This window comes from Gavia stellata, chromosome 25 (assembly GCF_030936135.1).
Source record: "Gavia stellata isolate bGavSte3 chromosome 25, bGavSte3.hap2, whole genome shotgun sequence".
Lineage (NCBI taxonomy): Eukaryota > Metazoa > Chordata > Aves > Gaviiformes > Gaviidae > Gavia > Gavia stellata.
In genome coordinates this window covers 7,384,069-7,404,378 of record NC_082618.1, presented here as the reverse complement: position 1 = coordinate 7,404,378, position 20,310 = coordinate 7,384,069, and the positions used below count along the sequence as shown (strand labels likewise).

The 20,310-nt window shown below is 39.0% G+C and overlaps 1 protein-coding gene across 1 annotated transcript; it reads right to left on the bottom strand.

Annotated features, from left to right (window-relative positions):
- Window positions 1–5,949: 5,949 nt before the first annotated feature.
- On the bottom strand, window positions 5,950–19,036 carry SLC13A2 (solute carrier family 13 member 2). Its single transcript, XM_059829196.1, has 12 exons — window positions 18,935–19,036; window positions 15,612–15,740; window positions 15,134–15,270; window positions 13,809–14,033; window positions 12,716–12,904; window positions 12,367–12,489; window positions 11,236–11,457; window positions 11,051–11,133; window positions 10,344–10,465; window positions 7,947–8,108; window positions 6,856–6,993; window positions 5,950–6,081 (listed from the first exon to the last, which is right to left on the bottom strand). The coding sequence occupies exons 1-12, from the start codon at window positions 19,034–19,036 to the stop codon at window positions 5,950–5,952; spliced, it is 1,764 nt and encodes a 587-aa protein (XP_059685179.1).
- Window positions 19,037–20,310: the final 1,274 nt, after the last annotated feature.

Here is a 20,310-nt window from a genome sequence, read left to right as displayed (position 1 = left end):
CTGTTTCTGGAGCTGGGATGGCAGACAGAACCTGCACCCCTGGCAGCTGTACTTCAGTCTTTTCTGAATATATTTCAGAAATTGATTTTTGTCTTGCCCACACACCATGCTTTCTGTCAACTTTCAGAGCATCTTAAATTAAGAAATAATGTATGAGCATGAACGTGGAGTTTGTTTTTTCTGTGCCATTCACTGATCTTTCTGTTGTCACTATCCACAAGGAGTGTAGCGCTAGCTGTGGTCATTGGCTTTCACCACTAATTAGAGGAAAAACATGTTCTGTCTTCATCCCTAAGTTTGCAAGTTACCTTGAGCAGTCCAGTCTCTGAAAGTCATCTGAACAAATTCTGGTGATGTTACTATTTTCTGTGTAGCCTGGATAAAGATGTAACACTAAAGGAATGACAAAGATTATTTCAAACTGGCTAGATAATATCTTCTGAGACTACTGTTTCTTCAGTACCGGTTGTAGCTCTTGATGCCACAACACTGCTTGCTTAGGTCTAAAAAGAAAAGAAAAATCACAGGTGTGAGGAAGCTTGCATTGTACAACTGTGTTATCTGCAATGCAGACAAATGATTTATGATTGCGTGTTTCATGTAGCAGGAATGATATTGCCAGAGGTAAGAATAAGGAGGAAAATTCAAACTCCCTTCAGGTGACAGACATCTTAAAAATAAATAGGATCCTTTTGAATTTTCTGGCAAGTCTCATCAGGATAGTCCTACAGCAAAAAGGGAAATGTGACTTTCCCTTTGCAGTCACTACAACTGCCCCAGAATAACCACTACTAAGATCCCCTTGATAGGCAACCAGGAAAACTGGTGCCATAACAGCTAACTGTACTGAGACTGTATTCCCCTTCTGCTTTTGCACACAACTTGCTCTTCCGACATTGTGCAATTCCATATTAATATGGACATTAGTTTCATGGACAACTCTGACCACTTTTCCTTTTGCTTTATAGAAAGAAATGAGAAGCTCTGTAATCATCAGAATTAATGAAATTTGGTGTCCTAGGGCTTTCCGTTCCCTTCCAAAGAATGGAAAACCCTAGGTCCCAGTGGCAGGTATTGGGAAAACTTGAAATTGCTCTGCTTCTCATAGACTGGACAGGGATCACGCGAAATGAGGAAATTCCTGTAATGCTGCTAGGTTGGCAAGAGAACCTTAATACCAATCTGAAGTCGGCTGAATAGTATAAACTTGACGCAGGGTAAAGTTTTGATGTTATAGTTGATCATACGTAATGTTAATATTTCAAGTACAGTGCCATCTGAAAGTAGTCACGACTAATGGTTTATCAGGATAGATACCTTGCATAGACGTACAAGGTCTGAGCCTTGAAGCAGTTGCATCTGGTCTGATCTAAATCATTCATAACAATATATATGGGTTGAACTGGTGAATTAACCATTCTGTTCCCTCTCTATTTTCAGGTTAGTTTGTGGTTCTTTTCTTTCTTTCCTTTTTGACAATTTCAATCAATTTTTATTTAACTGGGTTGATTAATATACTTCTGATTTTGCAGCTGTGCTGTCATGCACTGCCTTTGAAAAGCGCTCCTCTTGTTCCATCACTTCCCCCTTAACTATTGAAGGGTGTTTTCCGAGGAAGATCAGCACCAGACTGGATGCTTGTTCTGGATTTGGGAATCTTGGGCATGTCCTGGTGGAGTGTCTGCAGCCACTAGATGGCACATGGCAAGAGCATCGGTACATCCTGAAGAGCAACTTGACGTTTTCGGTCTGTTAGTATGATTAAAGGATAAATAATATTAAATGTTTCTTTAATAGGAGAAAACGCACAGCATTGGCAGTAGTGATTAAGTTCTATTAAATAGTTGTTATTCTGGACACCAGGTGATTAGTATATTCAAACCACTTCATTTCCAGACTTTGGCACCTTGGTCATTACTAACTCAAATCATAAAGTTCAGTGAATCAAGTGGTAAATAGTTTTATTGGTTCCATGTTGGAAAAAAAATGAGGGTTGTGAAATTCCTTGATGATTTAAAGTCACATATTTCCCAAGTCCTTGTATTTCTATTCTCTGGTCTTTGTTTGGCTATTCATCATTGCAGAAATTCTAAACTCTGTTTCTGCCTTTGCAAACACTAAAAACAACATGCTAATTGAGAGCAAAGAGTTGTATTCCTAAAACAAATATGCCAAATGGAGAGAGTTGGAGTTTTGGACTAAGATGCACACTACTGCCAACATGCCATAGTTACCTGAGGGAGGAATTACCTCCAGGGATGAGAGTGGAACTGCTCTTACAACTTCTGGAGAAAGGCCCATATTTACATACAAGCTGATGACTATTGGATAAAACATAGGACCTTCATGTTTCTGTTGGTTTGTATTTTGTTTTCTGAAAAAAATTTTCATATTTTTGAGAATTATTTTATGTCCGTAATATGATAAGGCTTCCTTCAAAGCAGTTTTTTGGTTGTTTTTTTTTTTTTTTTTTTTTTAAATGAAAACTTAGGAATAAAATTGTAATATCTGTATATATGTCAAGGTTTCAGTGCTATACAACAAGGCTTCTTTGAAGTTCATTTTAATAGCTTTTAAGTGACTGGGAGCAAATTTTTGGTTTCTCCAAACCAGCTTGAGGATTAAAAAGACATGCTGGCTTTATCCTGTTTTGGCTTTAAAATTGTCATGTGTTCTGTTAAGTCTGTTTATGACTTCAGTGCTTGATGAAGTGACCCTTGCATTGCTTACATGCCACTTTACAAATTTCTGTCAAGATATTTATGATTAAGTGTCTTTCTCAAATGTAAGCTATTTTCATTGTTGTATTAGCCTGCTTAAAATTCATCTGGTTTTCTGGTGTGGTCATGTGTTGTAGAAATGTATATGTTTACCAGGATAAGTCCTTCATAGTCTCTTTAGTGTACATGTATGTGCCTGTAGAACTTCTGTGTGTGCGCGTGTGTGTGCGTGTGTCTGGGCAAGGCAAGGCAAGACAGCACCATAACTCCAGGGAAAATGGAGGAGGTGACTGCGAGTCACCCACTTACTCACTGGCATATACTGTGGGAAACCTGTATTTTGTGGTTTTGTGGAACACTTGCTTTTTAGAGAAGGCAGGCAAGAAGGCAGACATCCCCTTCTCATTAACAAATTTATCACTTACAACTCTTATGTAAAACAAACTTAGTGTCAACTCTGAAATGAAGAGCTGCATTGGAAATCACACCTAACTACAACAGGTGCTGAGCTGGCAGTTTCACAGAAGATTGTGAAATTTGATCACACAATGGGAAATAGAGCCACTCCTTGAGGGCAATATCTGGAAACATAATGGGGAACCACCCTTCAAAGGTGATCTGTGTAATAATGGGGCTTAGAAACACTTTCTACCTGCTTTGCTTAGAAAATTATGAACATTTTTAATAGTGTTACTGGTTTTTGCACAAGCACACTATATTTAGCTGTACCTCAACTAGTCCTGCGCTCAGACACACCCAAGGCAATAAACTGCCCAGTGCGTACTTGCTACTACCACCACTTCAATGTGGAAACGATTAATGAAATTTTCTGTTGTCTTTATGTCCTGGTATTATTGTTAGCTTTTTGCCTCTGTCTACAGATTACAGCCTTTCCCCTGTCGTCTTCTGGAAGCTGGGCATTTGTATACCCCTTAAGTATCTTTCACTGCAGCCATTTTCTGGTAAGTCTCTAACCTTTGTATACTCATACATGTTAATGAACATGGAACACCCAGCATTACTGCATTGGCCCTATGACACTCTGTGCTACTTGATGTCTCTCTTCTTTCTTCTTGAGATTGCCATAAAGATTGCACCTGTGCTCCTACATGTACTTATGCACACCACAGCCTCTGAATAATGTAGACTAATAGAAAAGACTTCAAAGAATCATAACACAGTTTTAAAGGGCTGGAAGGAGAGGCTGATGGGAAATGTTATAAGAATTCAACATTTTCTGCTTAGCTAAGCAGTAATTTAGAAGGACATGTAAACTATGTGCAAGTATTTCAAAGGAAACAAAAAGCAAACAAAAGCTATGCACACTGCCCTGATGCTGTAGACAAAGAGCAAAAAAGGGAGAGGTTTGCAGCAAATCATCTTTTGAGTTTGTCATTTTGTTAGGTACTCAGACACAGGGTGAGCAGGGTAATGAAAACATTTAGACAGATTTGGATGTTATTTGATAGAGGTAAATGCAAAGGGAAAGAAGATGAGTGGTTTAGCAGTGACCTGAGCAAGTAATTATGTGATTGAAATCAATTACCCAGGAGCTCATTAGCAAAAGAGAATAAATGTCCTTCCATCTTGTGCTGTGGATATTCTGTTGCATCCTTATCACATATCAAATCAAAACACTGTATTTCAAAGCCACTGAAGGGTTAATACCAGACTGTTCTTTCTGGGACAGTGATTTTCCAGAGCAACTCTGCTTGTCAGGCCAATGAATCTATCAGTGCAAAGGGAATTGGTGATCAGCAGATACCAGAATTGTCTTGACAGTTGGAACTGGGAAGAAACTACTGCAGGTCAGTGAATTCTAACATTTTATAAATCAAATGTACACTGCACTTTGTCCTCATCTCTTAATATTTAGGATAGAGAAAGAAAGAACAAAGATTTTGAAGAGTGTGCATACTATTTCAGAGTGAAATTCACTCATGTTCACTCTCATTGAACCAGTATGGTTCAAGTGGGATTTCTGAAATGCTACAGGCTTTGTGCAAAACTTAGGCAGGCAACAACAGAACAAAGCATTTGGTGCAAAGTTCAGGGGCACGTATTGTATAACTGATCTGTCTCAACCCAACCTCATTTATGGTACTAAGTGCTTGATTTGGCAAAGTGTCTTTGCATATTCCAGTATCTTTGTCAGTTTGGTCATTAGGAGTCTATGTGCTACTGAAAGTCAGTTCTGGCAGAATAGGGATTAAATATTAACTGTATTAGGGGCTTTTGAAAGGGAAGATCTTGGTTTTGAGAGTCCAAGAAAATTTTACTCTTAATAATAAAGTAATCAATTCTTTAACAATAAGAGAAAATCTATTATGCTAACTTCTCTGATGATTTAAAGATATTTTAAGGAAGCACCCAGACAAGCAGTTGATACATGGAAGACAGAACTAGAAGCAGTGATATATAGTGGGAAAAATCTCTGTAACACAGGGAATAAATTAAAAAAAAAAATCTTTAATTCAATCTTATATATTTTAGGACACAGGGATTCTCCCCTTCTCAAGAGCATATTGCTATTCTTATCACGACCTTGCAGGCTGTAATCTTATATAAATAACAATGGGACAGATATTCTAAGAAAAAATGGTCTTTTACATTCTTAACAAGTGGACTGCAAATAAATATATTTCAGAGTAATAGAACGGGCTGACAGTATGTGATTTGTCTGTAATCATACAACACACGCCTTGCTGTGAATGCCCATAGAGTATATAACCATCATGTACATTTTGAATTTATACGCAGAGGCCTGTATACTCATATACAGGTGAATATTCGTATTAGCTGGGACAATACACAGATATGTGCATGAAATTAGGTATGTAGAGTCTCTCTCCTTCCTTTTATATAAACACCTCTCTCTTCTTTCTCACTGCAGATTTCTGACTTTACAGGTGGAGCTTGAAAAGTGATGTAGCTAGCACTTGGGGAAAAGGTACCCCTGCTGAGCAGAAAGTCTAAAGATAACCAGAACAGTTGAAAAGCCAAAGGTTACCTCATCTTACTGCTGGGGTAACAAAATTGCCTGCTAAACAGCACTGTTAGGCAATTTTATTGCTGTTATCAACTGAATGATTTTGCTTGTAGGTGGCTTGTCCTTTTCCACAGAACAGGCCTGTCTCGAACACTGCCTCGGCAAAACTTGTGTAGTTGATAGTCTTGCTCTCATTGCCGTTCTAACAGGAACAGTTGTCGGTTCCCTTGCCTCTCCATATTATGGGCAGGTGCCTGTCCTATTAGCCCAGGATGGGAAAGTTTGCAGTTGGAACAGAGATGAAGCCCAGGTGTTGATGGCTAGAGTAATGGTCAGAACTCCTAGGATGTTGAGTACAAACCCAGCCTTGGCCTAGAATTATAAAAGAGAAATGTTATTAGTTGAACTGAGTACTTTTTTCCTTCCCTGCTGATTAGCATTGTTTGTATGGTTAGATTTTCTCTTTGGCCTTTTTTCACAACTCCATCAGAACTCCATCAAGTTACATTTAAGCTGGTTTTCTTCACAAATAAAATTTGTATTAGGGGAAAATGAGTTCCCATTGGATAGAAAGCTTAAACTACTAGAAGTCCTGAAATCCTTTTAATCCACTTATGTAGGACTTCCTCTTCTGACCTGGCATCAGTCTCTAATATTACTTTGGATTTCTTCTTGGATCAATTATAAATCTGAAAAGTTGTTAAGAGACATGTCATCCTTTTCCATCTTCCCTTAACATATTGAGAAAGGGCATCAGGGCAGCCTAGTGAGATGCACTAGGCTTTCCCCTAGTCCCTGCAGAAGGACTGTCCAGATGATAGGATTCTTTGACATCCCTGTGATCTACATTTAGTCTTTTGAAACAGTTAGACATTGTCATTTTTCATTAACAGCAAGCTCTTGTTGGAATGTCTTCAAGAGGCCTTGGGTGGTTTTCAAAAGCTCAATAGCATCTTTATAAAGCTCTGTGTATATATTAGAGTCAGCGTGACACTTTATTAATTCACCCATGTATGTCCTTCTTTCCATCTGACTTCAGCTGAGTACAGTGAGTTTTCTAACACTCTTTCAAGAAGAACCAATACTGGAAAAAGGAAAGATCAAAACTAGTGATGAAAATTCTGAAAAAAATGTGCTTTTGCTCACCATATCTATAACCTTGAGTTGTCCATATGAGAAGACAATGGCGTTAGGAGGAGTGGCCACTGGGAGCATGAACGCCAATGATGCAGAAAGTGTACAGGGCAGCATGACATAGAGTGGATTGAGGCAGATCGCTTCAGCCTATGCAAGAAGGGAGAGCAAAGATGGTGGTTTCAATATACAAAAATGCATAGAAATCTTTTGGCAGAAGACTGATTGTATTTGCCCATGTCAGAAACCTCGTTCTTTCACAAACACTGCCGCCGCTCATATTTTGGTTCTGCTTTAGAAAGTTCTAGCCAGTGTCTTTATGCAGCAAATGCAAGAATTGATTTTGTGGTCAGTCCTTTGTGTTCCCGATTGTGGAATCTGATCACTGCTGCAGTATAAATTAATAATGATGGTTGTATTCAACTCTAAAACCAGGGAAAAATGTAGAGTGGCTTCAAACTGGTTAAGAACAAAATTAAATTATCATGGGAAACAGGGTAGCCCAAACTCTGAAGGTGAGTGGATGTGTTTAGGGGTTAGCTGAAGTCTGTGCAAAAAGATTTTGGTGGAGCTTATTCCAGTTTCTGTCTGGAGCCAGCTTTTCACACTGCAGAACTATGCCTACCCCAGCAACAGGAATCTCCTGTGGAAATGCAAGAGTCTGAATTAGGTCATAGAGCTTGACTAATGCTATCACCTTCAGAGACTTCTGGAAGGCTAGTGGTCAGAGTGAAATACAGTAATGGAATGTTGCAGGGAAGCAAATGCTGCTGCTGTTGCTGTCTCTATGCAGAACAAATAGGAAAAAACAAGTACAGCTGGCAGTGACCTCATGAGGTTGTTTAGGCCAGAAGGCAAAGTCTAATATGCCAATGAATTTAATCCCTTTACTTTTCACCAGCAATGATTTTAGAAAGGTTGAAATAAGCACAGTGTGTGAATATATATGCATGCACATACATACATGTATAATTTAAGTCTTGTATTCCTGATCAGATACACAAACTACGTCAGCCAGTTAGTTTTTATAATTGAGCAGATGTATGCTTGGAGAAGAGTTGAAAGCTGTTCCTATAAGAGTATTTTTAAACCCTGGAACTTACCATTGAAGCCAGAATAGGGAGAAAGAGGGTAGTGGTGGCCACATTGCTGGTGCACTCAGTGAAAGTGGCAATAAGGAGACACAACAGGAGAGCAATAGCTGGATGAGGGATTTGCTGCAGAGGAGTCAGTTTGCTACCTAACCATGCAGACAGACCAGATTCCTGTAACAGAGGAAAGAGGTCTGTCAGGATACTAGGCTGGAGAAGAAATAGCCACATCACAGTCCAATTACGTTTCTCATACCAATTCTACCCTCCCTTCTTATAGGAGTTCTCATATAAACTGCTTTCTGTAGAAAAAAATGTAAGAGGCAATGCTCATATACATCATAATTTGGTAGGTTAAATAAAAATAAACGTGCTTTCCCTTCCAAAAAATTTGAAAGAAGATACTATGTTTATAGTACATTATCGAGAGCAAATAATTCTTTCTCTGTTCAGGACATTAGTTGTACGTGATCAATATTGGGTTTTTTTTTTCCGAATCTGAACAAAGCTCTTTGAACTCATTTTCTAAAGTACTTTCATATATCTTAGCAGATATACTAGTGATTTAATGTAATTTCATCAGGTTTTCCGACATCTTGATCAACTATCTGAAGCTTTTCATACCTTTCATCCTTCTCAGTCACTGAAAAATACCAGCATCTTCCCTAGCATTCTGGGCTGTAGTTTGGGCATCATTATTATTCAGCTGTTCTTCTCAAGAGAACATATCCTAACTGTGCCTGTCTTGTTTCTTCATGCATTATGGCCTAGCTTTCTTACTGGTTTTGCAACCACCGTTCTTCTTCATGTCCTCCCTATTTCATATCTTCACAGAATCACAGAATCACTAAGGTTGGAAAAGACCTGTAAGATCATCATGTCCAACCATCAACCAAAAAAAACCCACCACCATGCCCATTAAGCCGTGTCCCACAATGCCACGTCCACACGTTCCTTGAATACCTCCAGGGAGGGTGACTCCACCACTTCCCTGGGCAATGGATATGTAGACATATCTTGTTTACTTCAAGCTGTCTCTTCTGACATTGAAAAGTGCTATCTCACAGGAGGGTTGCAATCTATCCTGAAAGGACTAGTCTAATTCCCTGTCCTAGGGCAGGATTTGCTCTACCTAAATTACTACTGACAGATGTTTTTCAAACTTGTTGTTAAAAATCCCTAGTAAGGAAGTTTCCAAAATCTCCCCAGATAATTTTTTCAAGTGCTTAACTATCTTTACAGTTGGAACATTTTCCTACTGCTTAACCTAAATCTCCTTTGCTGCAATTTAAGCCCTTTAGCACCCTCAGAATATAAGAAAGTATACTATCTTCCTTTCTGTAGCAGCTTTTATGTATTTGATGACTTATTCTAGAATAAATTAATGTAATTTCTTGAATCTTTCCTTTTCCAAACATGTTTCCCAGACATCCAATCATTCTTACTACCTTCCTCAAAACTTTCTTCATATAGCCCACATGTTGTTGAAGACTGTTGTCCAAAACTGAATACATTACTGTATCTGAGGACTTATCAGTCCTGAGTGGAAGGATTGTATTTTACATGTCTTATGTATGACAGTCCTACCTATACTTTCCAGTTGTTTGCTTTTTTCTCAGTAGCAATATAAAAATATTGACTAGAATAAGGTGTATGAGCAGCTTTAAAACTTATGCAGTCATTTCCACATCTTGCACTTATGATACTTGGTTATTTCTTCCTATTTCCCATATTGAGTTGCATCCTTGTTTTCTAGAAACACTTTTAAAAGTCATTGTGCTCTTTGAATTTTAACTAATATTTGCAGGCACTTGAAGACTATTTCCAATTGGTTTGTTTTCTATAGATTTAATAAATGTATTGTCTGTTCCATCATCTAAGTCATTACTGAAAAAGAATTTGTAGCACTGGACTCCTGGCAGATGCCTGCAGAAGTACATCAGTACATCCTTCAGTTTGACAGTCAGACATTTTTATCTGCTCCTGAAGGTTCTACATTTATCTTCTAGTAGTTTAATTTAAATCATATTTCCATAAGCAGTTTGTTTGAAATAGTTTGGAGACCCATCCTGGGCACATTATCTCCTCATGCTTGCTGCATCAATTAAGTTTTATTTAATAGAACCTTTAATGTATTGGGGTAGTTTCTTAATCATCCACTTTTCTAGAAACACAGTTAATCATGCTGCCTTCATTGGTAGCACCATCCCAGTTGCACAGGCAGCAAGATTTGTTCTAATCACAGGACTCCTCCTAAAGACGGTGAAGTCTGTCCTACTGCCACCAGCTGAGGAAACGCACGTTTGGTGCTACCAGCATGCCCTCTTGTGTTCTGGGAGAGCACGTATGAAGAGCAGGATGGAAAACACCCAGGAAGACACAAATACCAGGTAAGCAGAGGAATGTTACCTCACTGCCTTTGGCTAAGGCAAAGCCACCTCCCAGCAGAAACACAATGTTCCATGGCATTTTCTGGTGAACTACTTTCCAGTCCAAGAGAGCTGGAGGTGCTCGGATCTTTGACTTGCTCCCTAAAATCCAAAAAGATTTTGTGAGCCATGTTACATTCTGCAAAGAATGGAGGACTTCTTGGTGGGAGGTGAGTTTAGTCTGAACATCAGGAAACACTTGTCAGCAAGATCAAGTAGACTGTGGAATTATCTCCTAAAGCAAATGATGGGAGGCTTATCAACAAAGATTTTTAAACTTGACTTGCAAAAATACTAATGAATGATCTGTAGCTGCTCCAAGAGGCATAGTAGAATAAAGGTAAGAGTGAGTTAAAAGCATGGCAACATATCTACAGAACTGTATGTGTTTCTGTTAAGTCAGGTATTCTCTCCTGAAGACTCCAGCTTCAGAAGCTTTTACATATGTGCATACTAGTGTCTGGGACACTGCTGGGATAAGAGTTTCCTCCTTAGTTAAATTACAAGAAACAGAGAACTTTTATGGGATATATGCCTTGCCTAGCCTAAAGCATACAGCTGTAGATATGCAGGAAGAGCAGTTTGAAATCTTGTTTAATGTTTGAAATTTCCTCCGTAAATCTAAAATGTAAAACTTCCCATGTACCTATTCTGACAGTTGATTTTTGATGTCCTCAGTAAACTTACCTCTCTCATTGTTAGAAATGTCGGAAGGGATGATGAACAACAAAATTGAAATGAAGATGGCCACTGTAGCATCAGTGACATAGCTGCAATAGATCAGTCAGAAATTTAGTCTAGCTGTGTTTTCATCTTTATGAAATCCAGCCTACTTCATTTTTATTCAAAGTGAGGGGGAAAAGTGGTTATACCTTGTATCATTTTTGTTGAAAAGAACTGTTGCCCAACCTGGTATGAAACCAGGATCTCTTGTAAACCAGAGCAGTACCAGTAGTATGAAGAGGATCAAAACTGCTATTTCTGCAAATTTCATTGAGCCCAATTTCTTGCTTTCTTCTCTGATAATGTCATAGGCCCGTTGCTCCTTAGCCTTTGCAGTGGCATTTGCAGCACAACCAAAATTCTTCTGAAAACTAGAAAAAAATGGACAAGAAATATCAGAGAAATTTGCCAGATATCCTCAGAGTTAAGAATCCAAATTTTACACTCAGTCATATTGTCTTTTAAATATATGTATTTATATATGCATATAGAAATTACATATATATTATTATCATAGCATCAGCAGCCATAGGTATTGGATAGTAACTGTATTGGACTGTGTACTGCCAAGATGATAAGAAAGAAGCTTCCTACCCCTAAAAGCTCATGATATAAACAGGTGTGCTATCTGGACACATGGGGAAATAATATCAGTGTTAGTGTGATTGACAAGGCTATATGATCACCAGGCAATAAACAGTTGCCAAGCTTTTTAAAATTACAGAAAAGGAGAATTTTAAAAGAGGAATTTGAAGATAGAAATACTGTTGTAGTTATTACATTTAAAAGAAAGGAGGTTAGGGATAATACAAAAGTGATAGGCTAAGTATTAAACAGGTAGGTAACGCAAGCCGGTTGTATGGGGTGATTAGCATTGGGATCTGGCACAATACTAATCCTCCAGGTCTGTAGCAACTCCCGTCACAAAGGTATTTACCAGCTATATGTAGAAATCAGTTTCCTGGTTTGAAGCACAACAATTTTTCAGGACATGAAAGCAATGCTGCAGAACAGGTTACATGCAGTTATAACTTCCTATTTTCATCTAGGGAGTATATTTAGCTGGGATTTGATCAGGTTCGTTGGAGAAAAGGTTGCAGTATTTTAACAGATATTTTGTGTGCTGTTCTGCTGGTCTCTGTTTTATGTGAGACTTTGTCACTTGCTGTCTGACTTCCAAGCATAGGCTCATCAATAAAAGTATCACTTGTGTTACAACACGTAATGAGTACTTGCTAACAGGCCTGTCAGCTGTATTACAGTGTGTAAAGGATACTTACTTAAAGCCCAAGTACAGTATCTGCAGCCAAATCCACGCCAAAACCAGTAACACGATCATGGTGGGGAAGGCAAAGGAGAACCAAGAGGCAAAGTTGATGATATTGCCATTGTTAGGAAAGAGCCTGTAAAATGTAAATGGCTGTTAGCGTCCAAAATTCTGCACTCTCTTCTGTATTTCATTAATGATTCAGAAAAGAGGAACCTCTGTGAGGCCCGCTAAGGAAGAGAAGCTAACTTCCCAACAAAATTACGAAACTGATATTTTCCTTCTCTGTGTTGGCTGGAAGTCAGCTGTAGAAGAGTGATGCAGTTTAGTGGGTATGTAATCCCAGATTCAACCAGACTTACTCATCAACTTGTCCTTGCAGTACCAGATTTGGTGTTGTCCCAGTCAGAGTTGCAATCCCTCCAATACTGGCTGAGTAACAAATACAGAGCGACATTCCCTTGCACAATTTCTTGTGTTTCTCCTCTAGCAGATTTTCATTTCTCTTTCTGTCTTCCTCGACTGTCAGGACGTGACTATTACCTAGGTCCCAAGACAGGAACAAAAGAGTTACAGAAGCTAGATTGTGTAGGAAAAGATCTTGCGCCTGTGTAATTCAGTATTTCAAGGCTAGGACACAATGGACTCAAAGCGGAAAGAGCCAGATTTCCTCATTTTAAGGCTGGCATTGTTAATTCTTTGATCTTCTGTCCATTTTCACTGGTTGTCTTGATACAGAGCAGTTTTTCAGAGGAATAGAATTTGAAATGTGTGATGAAGTCCCAACATACTGTTGACACTTCTTGGTGAACTAGGGCAAAGTCTGAACTGCACGTGGTGGGGAGAGAGGCAAGAATTCAGGGAGGGACAACAGAGTCAGAGGAGTTGGACCGAAGGGAACTCATCCTGTACCAGCACCAGACTGCTGGCACTGAGATTTACATCCAGAAACACTTGAGTTGTCTCAAAGATGGGAAGAGGGCAAGACAGCAGACAAAGAGATATTGTTGCATGATTGTATATCTTTGGATTAGAAAGGTCATTTTAATCCCTAACCTTCTGGCATGAAATAAGCCAGAAATTTTCCCTCGGAAAGTCCCTATTATCTGGTAAGTTACACAGTAGATAATAATTGAACTAACATCAATATATAAGGAAATACCAAGCCTCGTGTAAAGGCTTCAGCTAATGGAGAATTTATACATTTTTTTGTTTTATTGATCAGTTATCATTACTTCATATTTTCAATCTATTTCTAACTTCAGCCTAGTCAATAGATCTTACTGTGCTTTTGTCTGTTTCAGGGAAGAGCCTCATAAATGCTGCCTGATAGAGTCAGGATGCTTTTGGCACATTCTTCTTTTACAATTTACTAGCAACTGTAATGACAGTGAAGATGGCATCAAGTCATCCTCCATTATCCCAAAGAGAAAAACAGCCATAACCCACTCACATTTTTCCTCTGTTTCTTTGGAGCTATCTGTTTTAGTTGACTCTTCCTGTAGTTCAAAGGCTTTATTGATGTTTTCAGATGCTTGGCCAGCTGTGCTAGACTCCATTTCTGACTTGTGCAACTGTTCCAACACTGCTTGTGCTATCGGGACCATCATGGCAGTGGTGGCGGTATTGCTGATCCACATGGACAGGAAGGCGGTCACAATCATGAAACCCATGAGGAGTCTGAAATGAAAAGGTTTGAAAAAGCCAGTTCAGAACTCAGTGCTGCAATGCCCTTTTTTATTACAAAGCTTTGATTACAAATGGGTTTGGAAAATGCTTAGCAATTCACACCTAGCACTTCCTCTTACCCTAGTCTGCTTTGTGAATGTCACAGTAAGATTTAACATAAATTTTTCTTTTTGCAATTTCAGCCAGTTGTGCTTTTACATTCTTATGACTAGGGAAGTGGGAGTTGGTATCTTGGAACAAACAGTTTGTCTAGTCAGTATCCTGCTTATTCTGCATGCTTCCGAGGAAGAAATACCATCCCAATAATGCATATTAATGTATTATAATATATTTTGAAGAGGAATTGCAAACTGAATTTGATCCCAAATGGCAATCAGTTTAAGCCATAGGGAAGATGATCTCTTTTTTTTTTTGTAATTTTATCCCACTTCTATCATTTAAGATTCTCTTCTTACTCATATAAAATTCTAATCCTTGTTTCAGTATTACTGTGTTATTTGTCTCAAAATTATTCTTTAGATGAGATGTAGATTACATATTAGATGAAAAGGGCTTTATCTTGTATGCATTTTTATTCTATTGCTTTGTAATTTCCTTCAGTATTCCCTCTTCTCATGGTCTGAGACAAATTAAATAGGGCCATGTAGCCTCTGCATAGCTTAAAGTTCTAGTCTGGTAAACATTTGTTGTTTTCAAAGCAAGCGTCCCTGTATTTTCTCTTCTCTTTGCAATCAGTATAACAGTTAGAGAGTATATGTTTTCTGTGTTTCAGCTGTAGTCTTTCCTGACTGTCTAAAGCTGTGCTTCTGGCCAAGCCTAGCAGCACCCTTGTCTTTTCAGAATTGACTCTCTCGTTGCTATTTCTCCACCTAAAGCCATTTGGAATTCAGAAGAGAGACACCAGGTCTGTAACACATGAAAGGATTCCCATTTGCAAGGTTTGCTCAGGCACTAACTCACTTGGACTGTAGAAAAGCATTTGTAGGATATGATTTGCAGATTCACATCATAGGAGACTACAGGCAACTCTGAGATAGGAACTAATGCCATAAAGTTCTTTATCCCACAGCATTTTCACGACTGTTACTCACAGGGCTGGTCTGACACCAGTGATAAGCAAGACCCGCAGAGCAACACGCTTGTGTAGGTGCCAATTTTCAATAGCAATGGCCATCAGCAGTCCCCCAATAAAAAGCATATTGGTGTCCTTCAAGTACTCCCGGCAGACCTGTAACATGGAACAAGGGAGAGAAAATAGTGATGGGAAACCAAGAGAGAATGCATTTTCTGAGGGAGGATCTTGTCCCAAAGACATTAGCACACAGTAATTATGGATTGCATCTAAACAGTGAATTTGCTTTGAGTTCAGATTAGCAACTCCAGCCAGAGTTCACTCTAGGCTCACGCAAGTTCTGTTCCATGGAGAGGACAGACTATTCCCTGTGTAACAATAGTGCAATTTTCTCTTCTTTGCACCACACTCTGAAAATCACCCTGGAAATAATCCCAGAATAAGAGAAGCTGACCGATAAATACATAGGCAAACAGGTATAGAGTAAGATCTCTTACTGTTGTTGAATCCATGATATTCATTAGTGGGAACAGCAGGACAGGAAAGAGAGCTGTGACAGCCAACGGCAAGGCTTCTGTGCACCAGAACAGTGCCATCACTATGATGACATAACCACATTGGGCCTCCTGACGGAAGAAGAGTACATGCAATTAGAACAGACTGTACACCTCACTTAGGCTTTGAGAAGGCAACAGCCCATAATTATATTCATTGCCTGATAAAGGGATTTGAGAAAAGGTTATTTTCTATCTTTCTCTCCCGTCTATCCTCCTGCCTATGCAGATCCTAATCAAATGACAAGCTATTCAACAACCTTGTCAGAACTGTGAGGAAAAGATTGGGGCCTCCAATGGGGAAAAACGAGAAACTTAGGAAAAGAAACAAATTGATGACTTTGAACCCTTCATGATAAGGAATTGGCAGACCCTGCACAGACTTCTTGGTTTTGCTGATGGTGGTATTTTCTTTTTATATAGTTCTGTCTTTGCGTTGCAGAAATAGTTACTGATCCAGTCAAGGTTTCTCCACTTTTTTCACTGCGTGTTTCAGGACATGGCCCAGATGAACCCGAACTAATTTCAACAGCTTGGATTCCTTGTACTATAAATACTTTTATCTATTTTTCATTGGATTTTTAGCTTAGTACAGACTTTGAAAGGCTTAATGCCAAACTGGTCACAGATCAGTTTCAGCTTCCAATGGCGTTGACTTGTTTCTTTGAAGAAAGTATGATCCCCTGTTCCATGGTACTCTTTTTCTGAGAAAATATTGATTTAGTTCTGCTTAGGACAACTACTCCAAATTTTATCTAAAACTGTTTAACTCAGTCCCATACACTAAAAATATTCAAAATAGCACGTCACAACAGATTTTCATATGGCTGGGCTGATGAAGAAAGCAAGGAAAAGTAACATTGCAGGTTACAGTGTCTTTCTCATTTTGGAACTAGCATAATAACAGGCATCAGCAAATGCAAAGGAAGAAAAAAGTGGTTGCATGGGCTTGGATCAAGGCTGTCCACTAAAATATACTGGACAGTATGAATGAAAATGTAGCGAGGCTTATTGAGAAAACAATAAAGATATGGAAATCGTAACGGCTACATTACAGAGAAGTAAACCAAGGAGCTGGAATAGTGGCTGGCAGGGTCAAACTTGTGATGCTTTAGAACATGCTTAGGACTTCTGAACATGGCACGGGAGTTACAGAGCTGGTGAAGGGAAAGGATGAACAGGGGGGCTGAGTAGTCTGGAGGAAAGAAGAAGATAGCAATCTACGTGGTAAATTACCAAAGCAGCAGGGTTGGAGAAATAAAACTGAAAGAGATTCATGAAAAGACGAAAAGATGTCTTTTTGAGCCTTATTTTTGAATGAGAGCAGTAAGAACCTTAATTATACATCCCATCAAGCACTGAAAGCAATTTCCCATTTTGATGATCCTTTTTCTCCCATTTTTGTTATTAAGAGATGCCAGTGGGTGCCTTTTGAGAGACCCCAGCAACATATGGAACATATATCATATGCACAGTGGTATTCTCTTCCAGCCTGCTGTAAACAGGCTCACAGTAAAAGCTGGAATAAGGCTTTTCAGTTGTCCTGTAAGGACATTCCTCTGTCTTCAGACAAAACCTTCAGCATTGTTTGCTCTTATTTGTAATAGTTCCGTGTCCAGTGCTCTGTCATTATAGGGTAGGTTAATAGCTCAACAGAGTAGAAAAATGTGAAATTCCATCCTGTAAGTTGTCTGCTTACAACTCTGCATGCTGAGGTACCAGCTTTTCCTGCTTAGCAGTACCACGATGCATAATTCTAACACAAGAAATCTTCTTACAGATTGCAAAGGGAAAAATCCAGGACCTTTTAAATCTTTGTGTTGTGACTACATAGAAACCAGAGAGAGTAATTTTCAAAGAGGAACTGAACCAAGATTGCCAAATCATTCCACAGACAATACTAAGGACTTATTGTATGGTAACAATGACTCTAGCAAGTAAGTTTGAACTTGTGGCCTCAGGACAAAAAAAAAAAAAAAAATCTCTTTCTGGCTACTTAGAACTTTTCTGATCCAGATCTCTTTAAACTTCAGTAACTCTTTTGCCTATGGAAAGTTAACTAGCAAAAAAGTACTTTTTCTGTTTTTCTTCTTAGTAAGCTTTTAAGTGATAGTTTAAGCTATTTTATTTGCATAGCAAGGGAATAGAAGGACACGCCTGATCAGTTACCACATTTCACCTCAAGCTAGTGACACTCTATCATTCTTGCTTGCAATCCTCTGGTCATAGCTCCAAAGTCTCTGATAACACTCAAAAAGAGCTGTGAGGAAGAAGGAGCTTTGGGACAGGCTGCACAAAAAGACAGGGAAGAGCTAGTGGAGTGAAGAGGGAAGCTTGCCAAAGGAGACTAGGAACGGGGAGTCAGCAGGGATCAGGAGACAGGCAGGCAGGCAGAGACCAGAGGAAAGAGCTAGGACTTGACATCCAAAGAGCAGTGACAGGAGAGGTAGATTGGGACTAGCTATTTAATGATGCTGGGACTGTAACAAGAGACCTGAAGACCAGAGATTAGATCTGTCTGCATGAAGAGATTAGGAGGGGAGAAATAAGCCAAAGTGAAGAAGCAGCACAATGCTGGCAGTCTGCCTGCTCACAGTGCTGTATTTAAATGATCAATGTCTCAGAAATACTTGCTCCACTACTACCGGGTTTTGTAGTTAACTTTTTCAGAAGGAATCCTAAGCAAGGTGTCTTCAGGACTTGAAATTTTAAATTTTAAATCATTGTTTGGACAGATTCTTACAGAAATATGCTAAAAAAAGAGTGAAATGCATATTATTTTGTCCTTATGTATCAGAATGCCTTGTCCATCTGACCAAGAAAAATGCCTTTTCTGTCTGGCAATGACAACAAGGAAAAATTAAAAGAGGATAGGGACTGGACACTTTTAGAAAATCAGAAGGGGGGTTAAAATTGAGCCTTAGATTGTAACTTAGGTTCACATGTATGAACTTCAGCATAGAAAGTGCTTTGCTAAATCAGATGCAAAGCAGAAGTTACAAAATTGCATGTCAATGAGCATTCGTCTAGAATATGCAGTCACACATGTATCTGTTCATCCATCTATTTCCTATTGCTTTTATATTCCCCCACTATCAGTAGTCAAAGTCTGCTGAGAAAAAAAAAAAAAAGATCTTCAAGCAAAATGAAGGAAGTGCATCTGAGAAAGAATCTGTATGTTCTCTTCAGCTCTGTCACTTAAAAGGAACAACTCTAAGGAGAGGTTTGGAGATTTGGCTCTCAAATTTAATTTTAAAAGTTCTTACCTTGGTAGGAAGAGCCAGAGGCAGAGCAAGAAACAAAAGGGGTACAAACACTATGATCAGGTATTTCCTGAAGACTAGGGTCATCTCCAAGAAGCCAGCCATGGTGCTGGAGCTAGCCCAGTGCTGAAAGGCCTGAGGTCTGCTGCTGGAGACTATATAAACACTCGGGAATATTAACCATTGACCTCAGGAGGTTGGGTGTTGTTTTTGGAACTGTAATCGGAGAAAGAAGGAAGAGAACAAAGAAGGGAGGGGACAGCAAAAGAGTGTCAGACCAGGAACTTTCTTAAGACAATCTTCCTGATAACTGGTAAATCCAGGAATTAACTCCTTGTGGACCAAGTAGGTTTATTAAAAGCAGCCTGAAATGACCTATGCTTTGTTTAAAGAATAATAATGTTTTGGTATTTAATAATGTCTTCTTTGAACAGGTACCATTATTCCTCCCACAAAAGAGAGAAACAGCTCCCTCCATAATAACTTGAAAATTGTTTTAAAAATACATAGACTACTGAAAAACACATCTGCATCTGTAATACTCAAATATAGAGATTAGAAACATCTACACAAAATGTTATATAAGCATCATTGTATCCGCTGAGAAATTGGTTGGGTAGCAAAATCCACTAGAGCAGAGCTCCTGTCACCAGATGCCACATCAAGTCCCCATGCAGAAAGGGACTTACAGTCCTTACCACTTGAGAGCAGGGGCATCCCTCTTTGTGTGATCCTCATGACAATTCTGTTTTCTTCTACTCAAAGAGCAAGAGGGGAAACGTTAAGGTCTGGCCAGAACTCAGTTCCTCCCACATGGCAGCCCAGTATGTTATAAGAAAGGCTTAGGGCCACAGAGGGAACCTGGTAACCCTTTCTGACACAGCCTGTTATACCTCAGTGCATTGGGAAAGACTTGGCGACAGTGCATTGCTTTGCAGACATTGGGCTATTTTTTTTCACCTTTCTGATCTTGCAGGTTTATAGGCACAGCTTTGGTAGTTTGCAGGGTGTATGGGGAAAAAAGAAAAAAAAAAGAAGTTCTACTGGGAAATTACCAGACATTCTGGTCCCAGTTGCAAGAAAACTTCCAAAATACAAGTAGTGAATCACTTGGTTCTGTAAATACGCAGGAACGGAACTAAATGTTTTAATTCCAAAGGGAGTGTCTTGCTAATGGCACTTTGATATCTTTATTTGGTAGATCATGCAAGTGCATACTTCAGATAATGATGATAACATTTTCATTTTATGGATATAAATTGTCTCAGCTCCTTTTATAGCTTACTCAGGCAGAGAGAGAGAGAAGCACAGACATTAGGTCATCTGATGTCAGCTCAACAAAGAGTTTCCGCTGTTTCTCTCTCTCGTCCCTTTTCTGC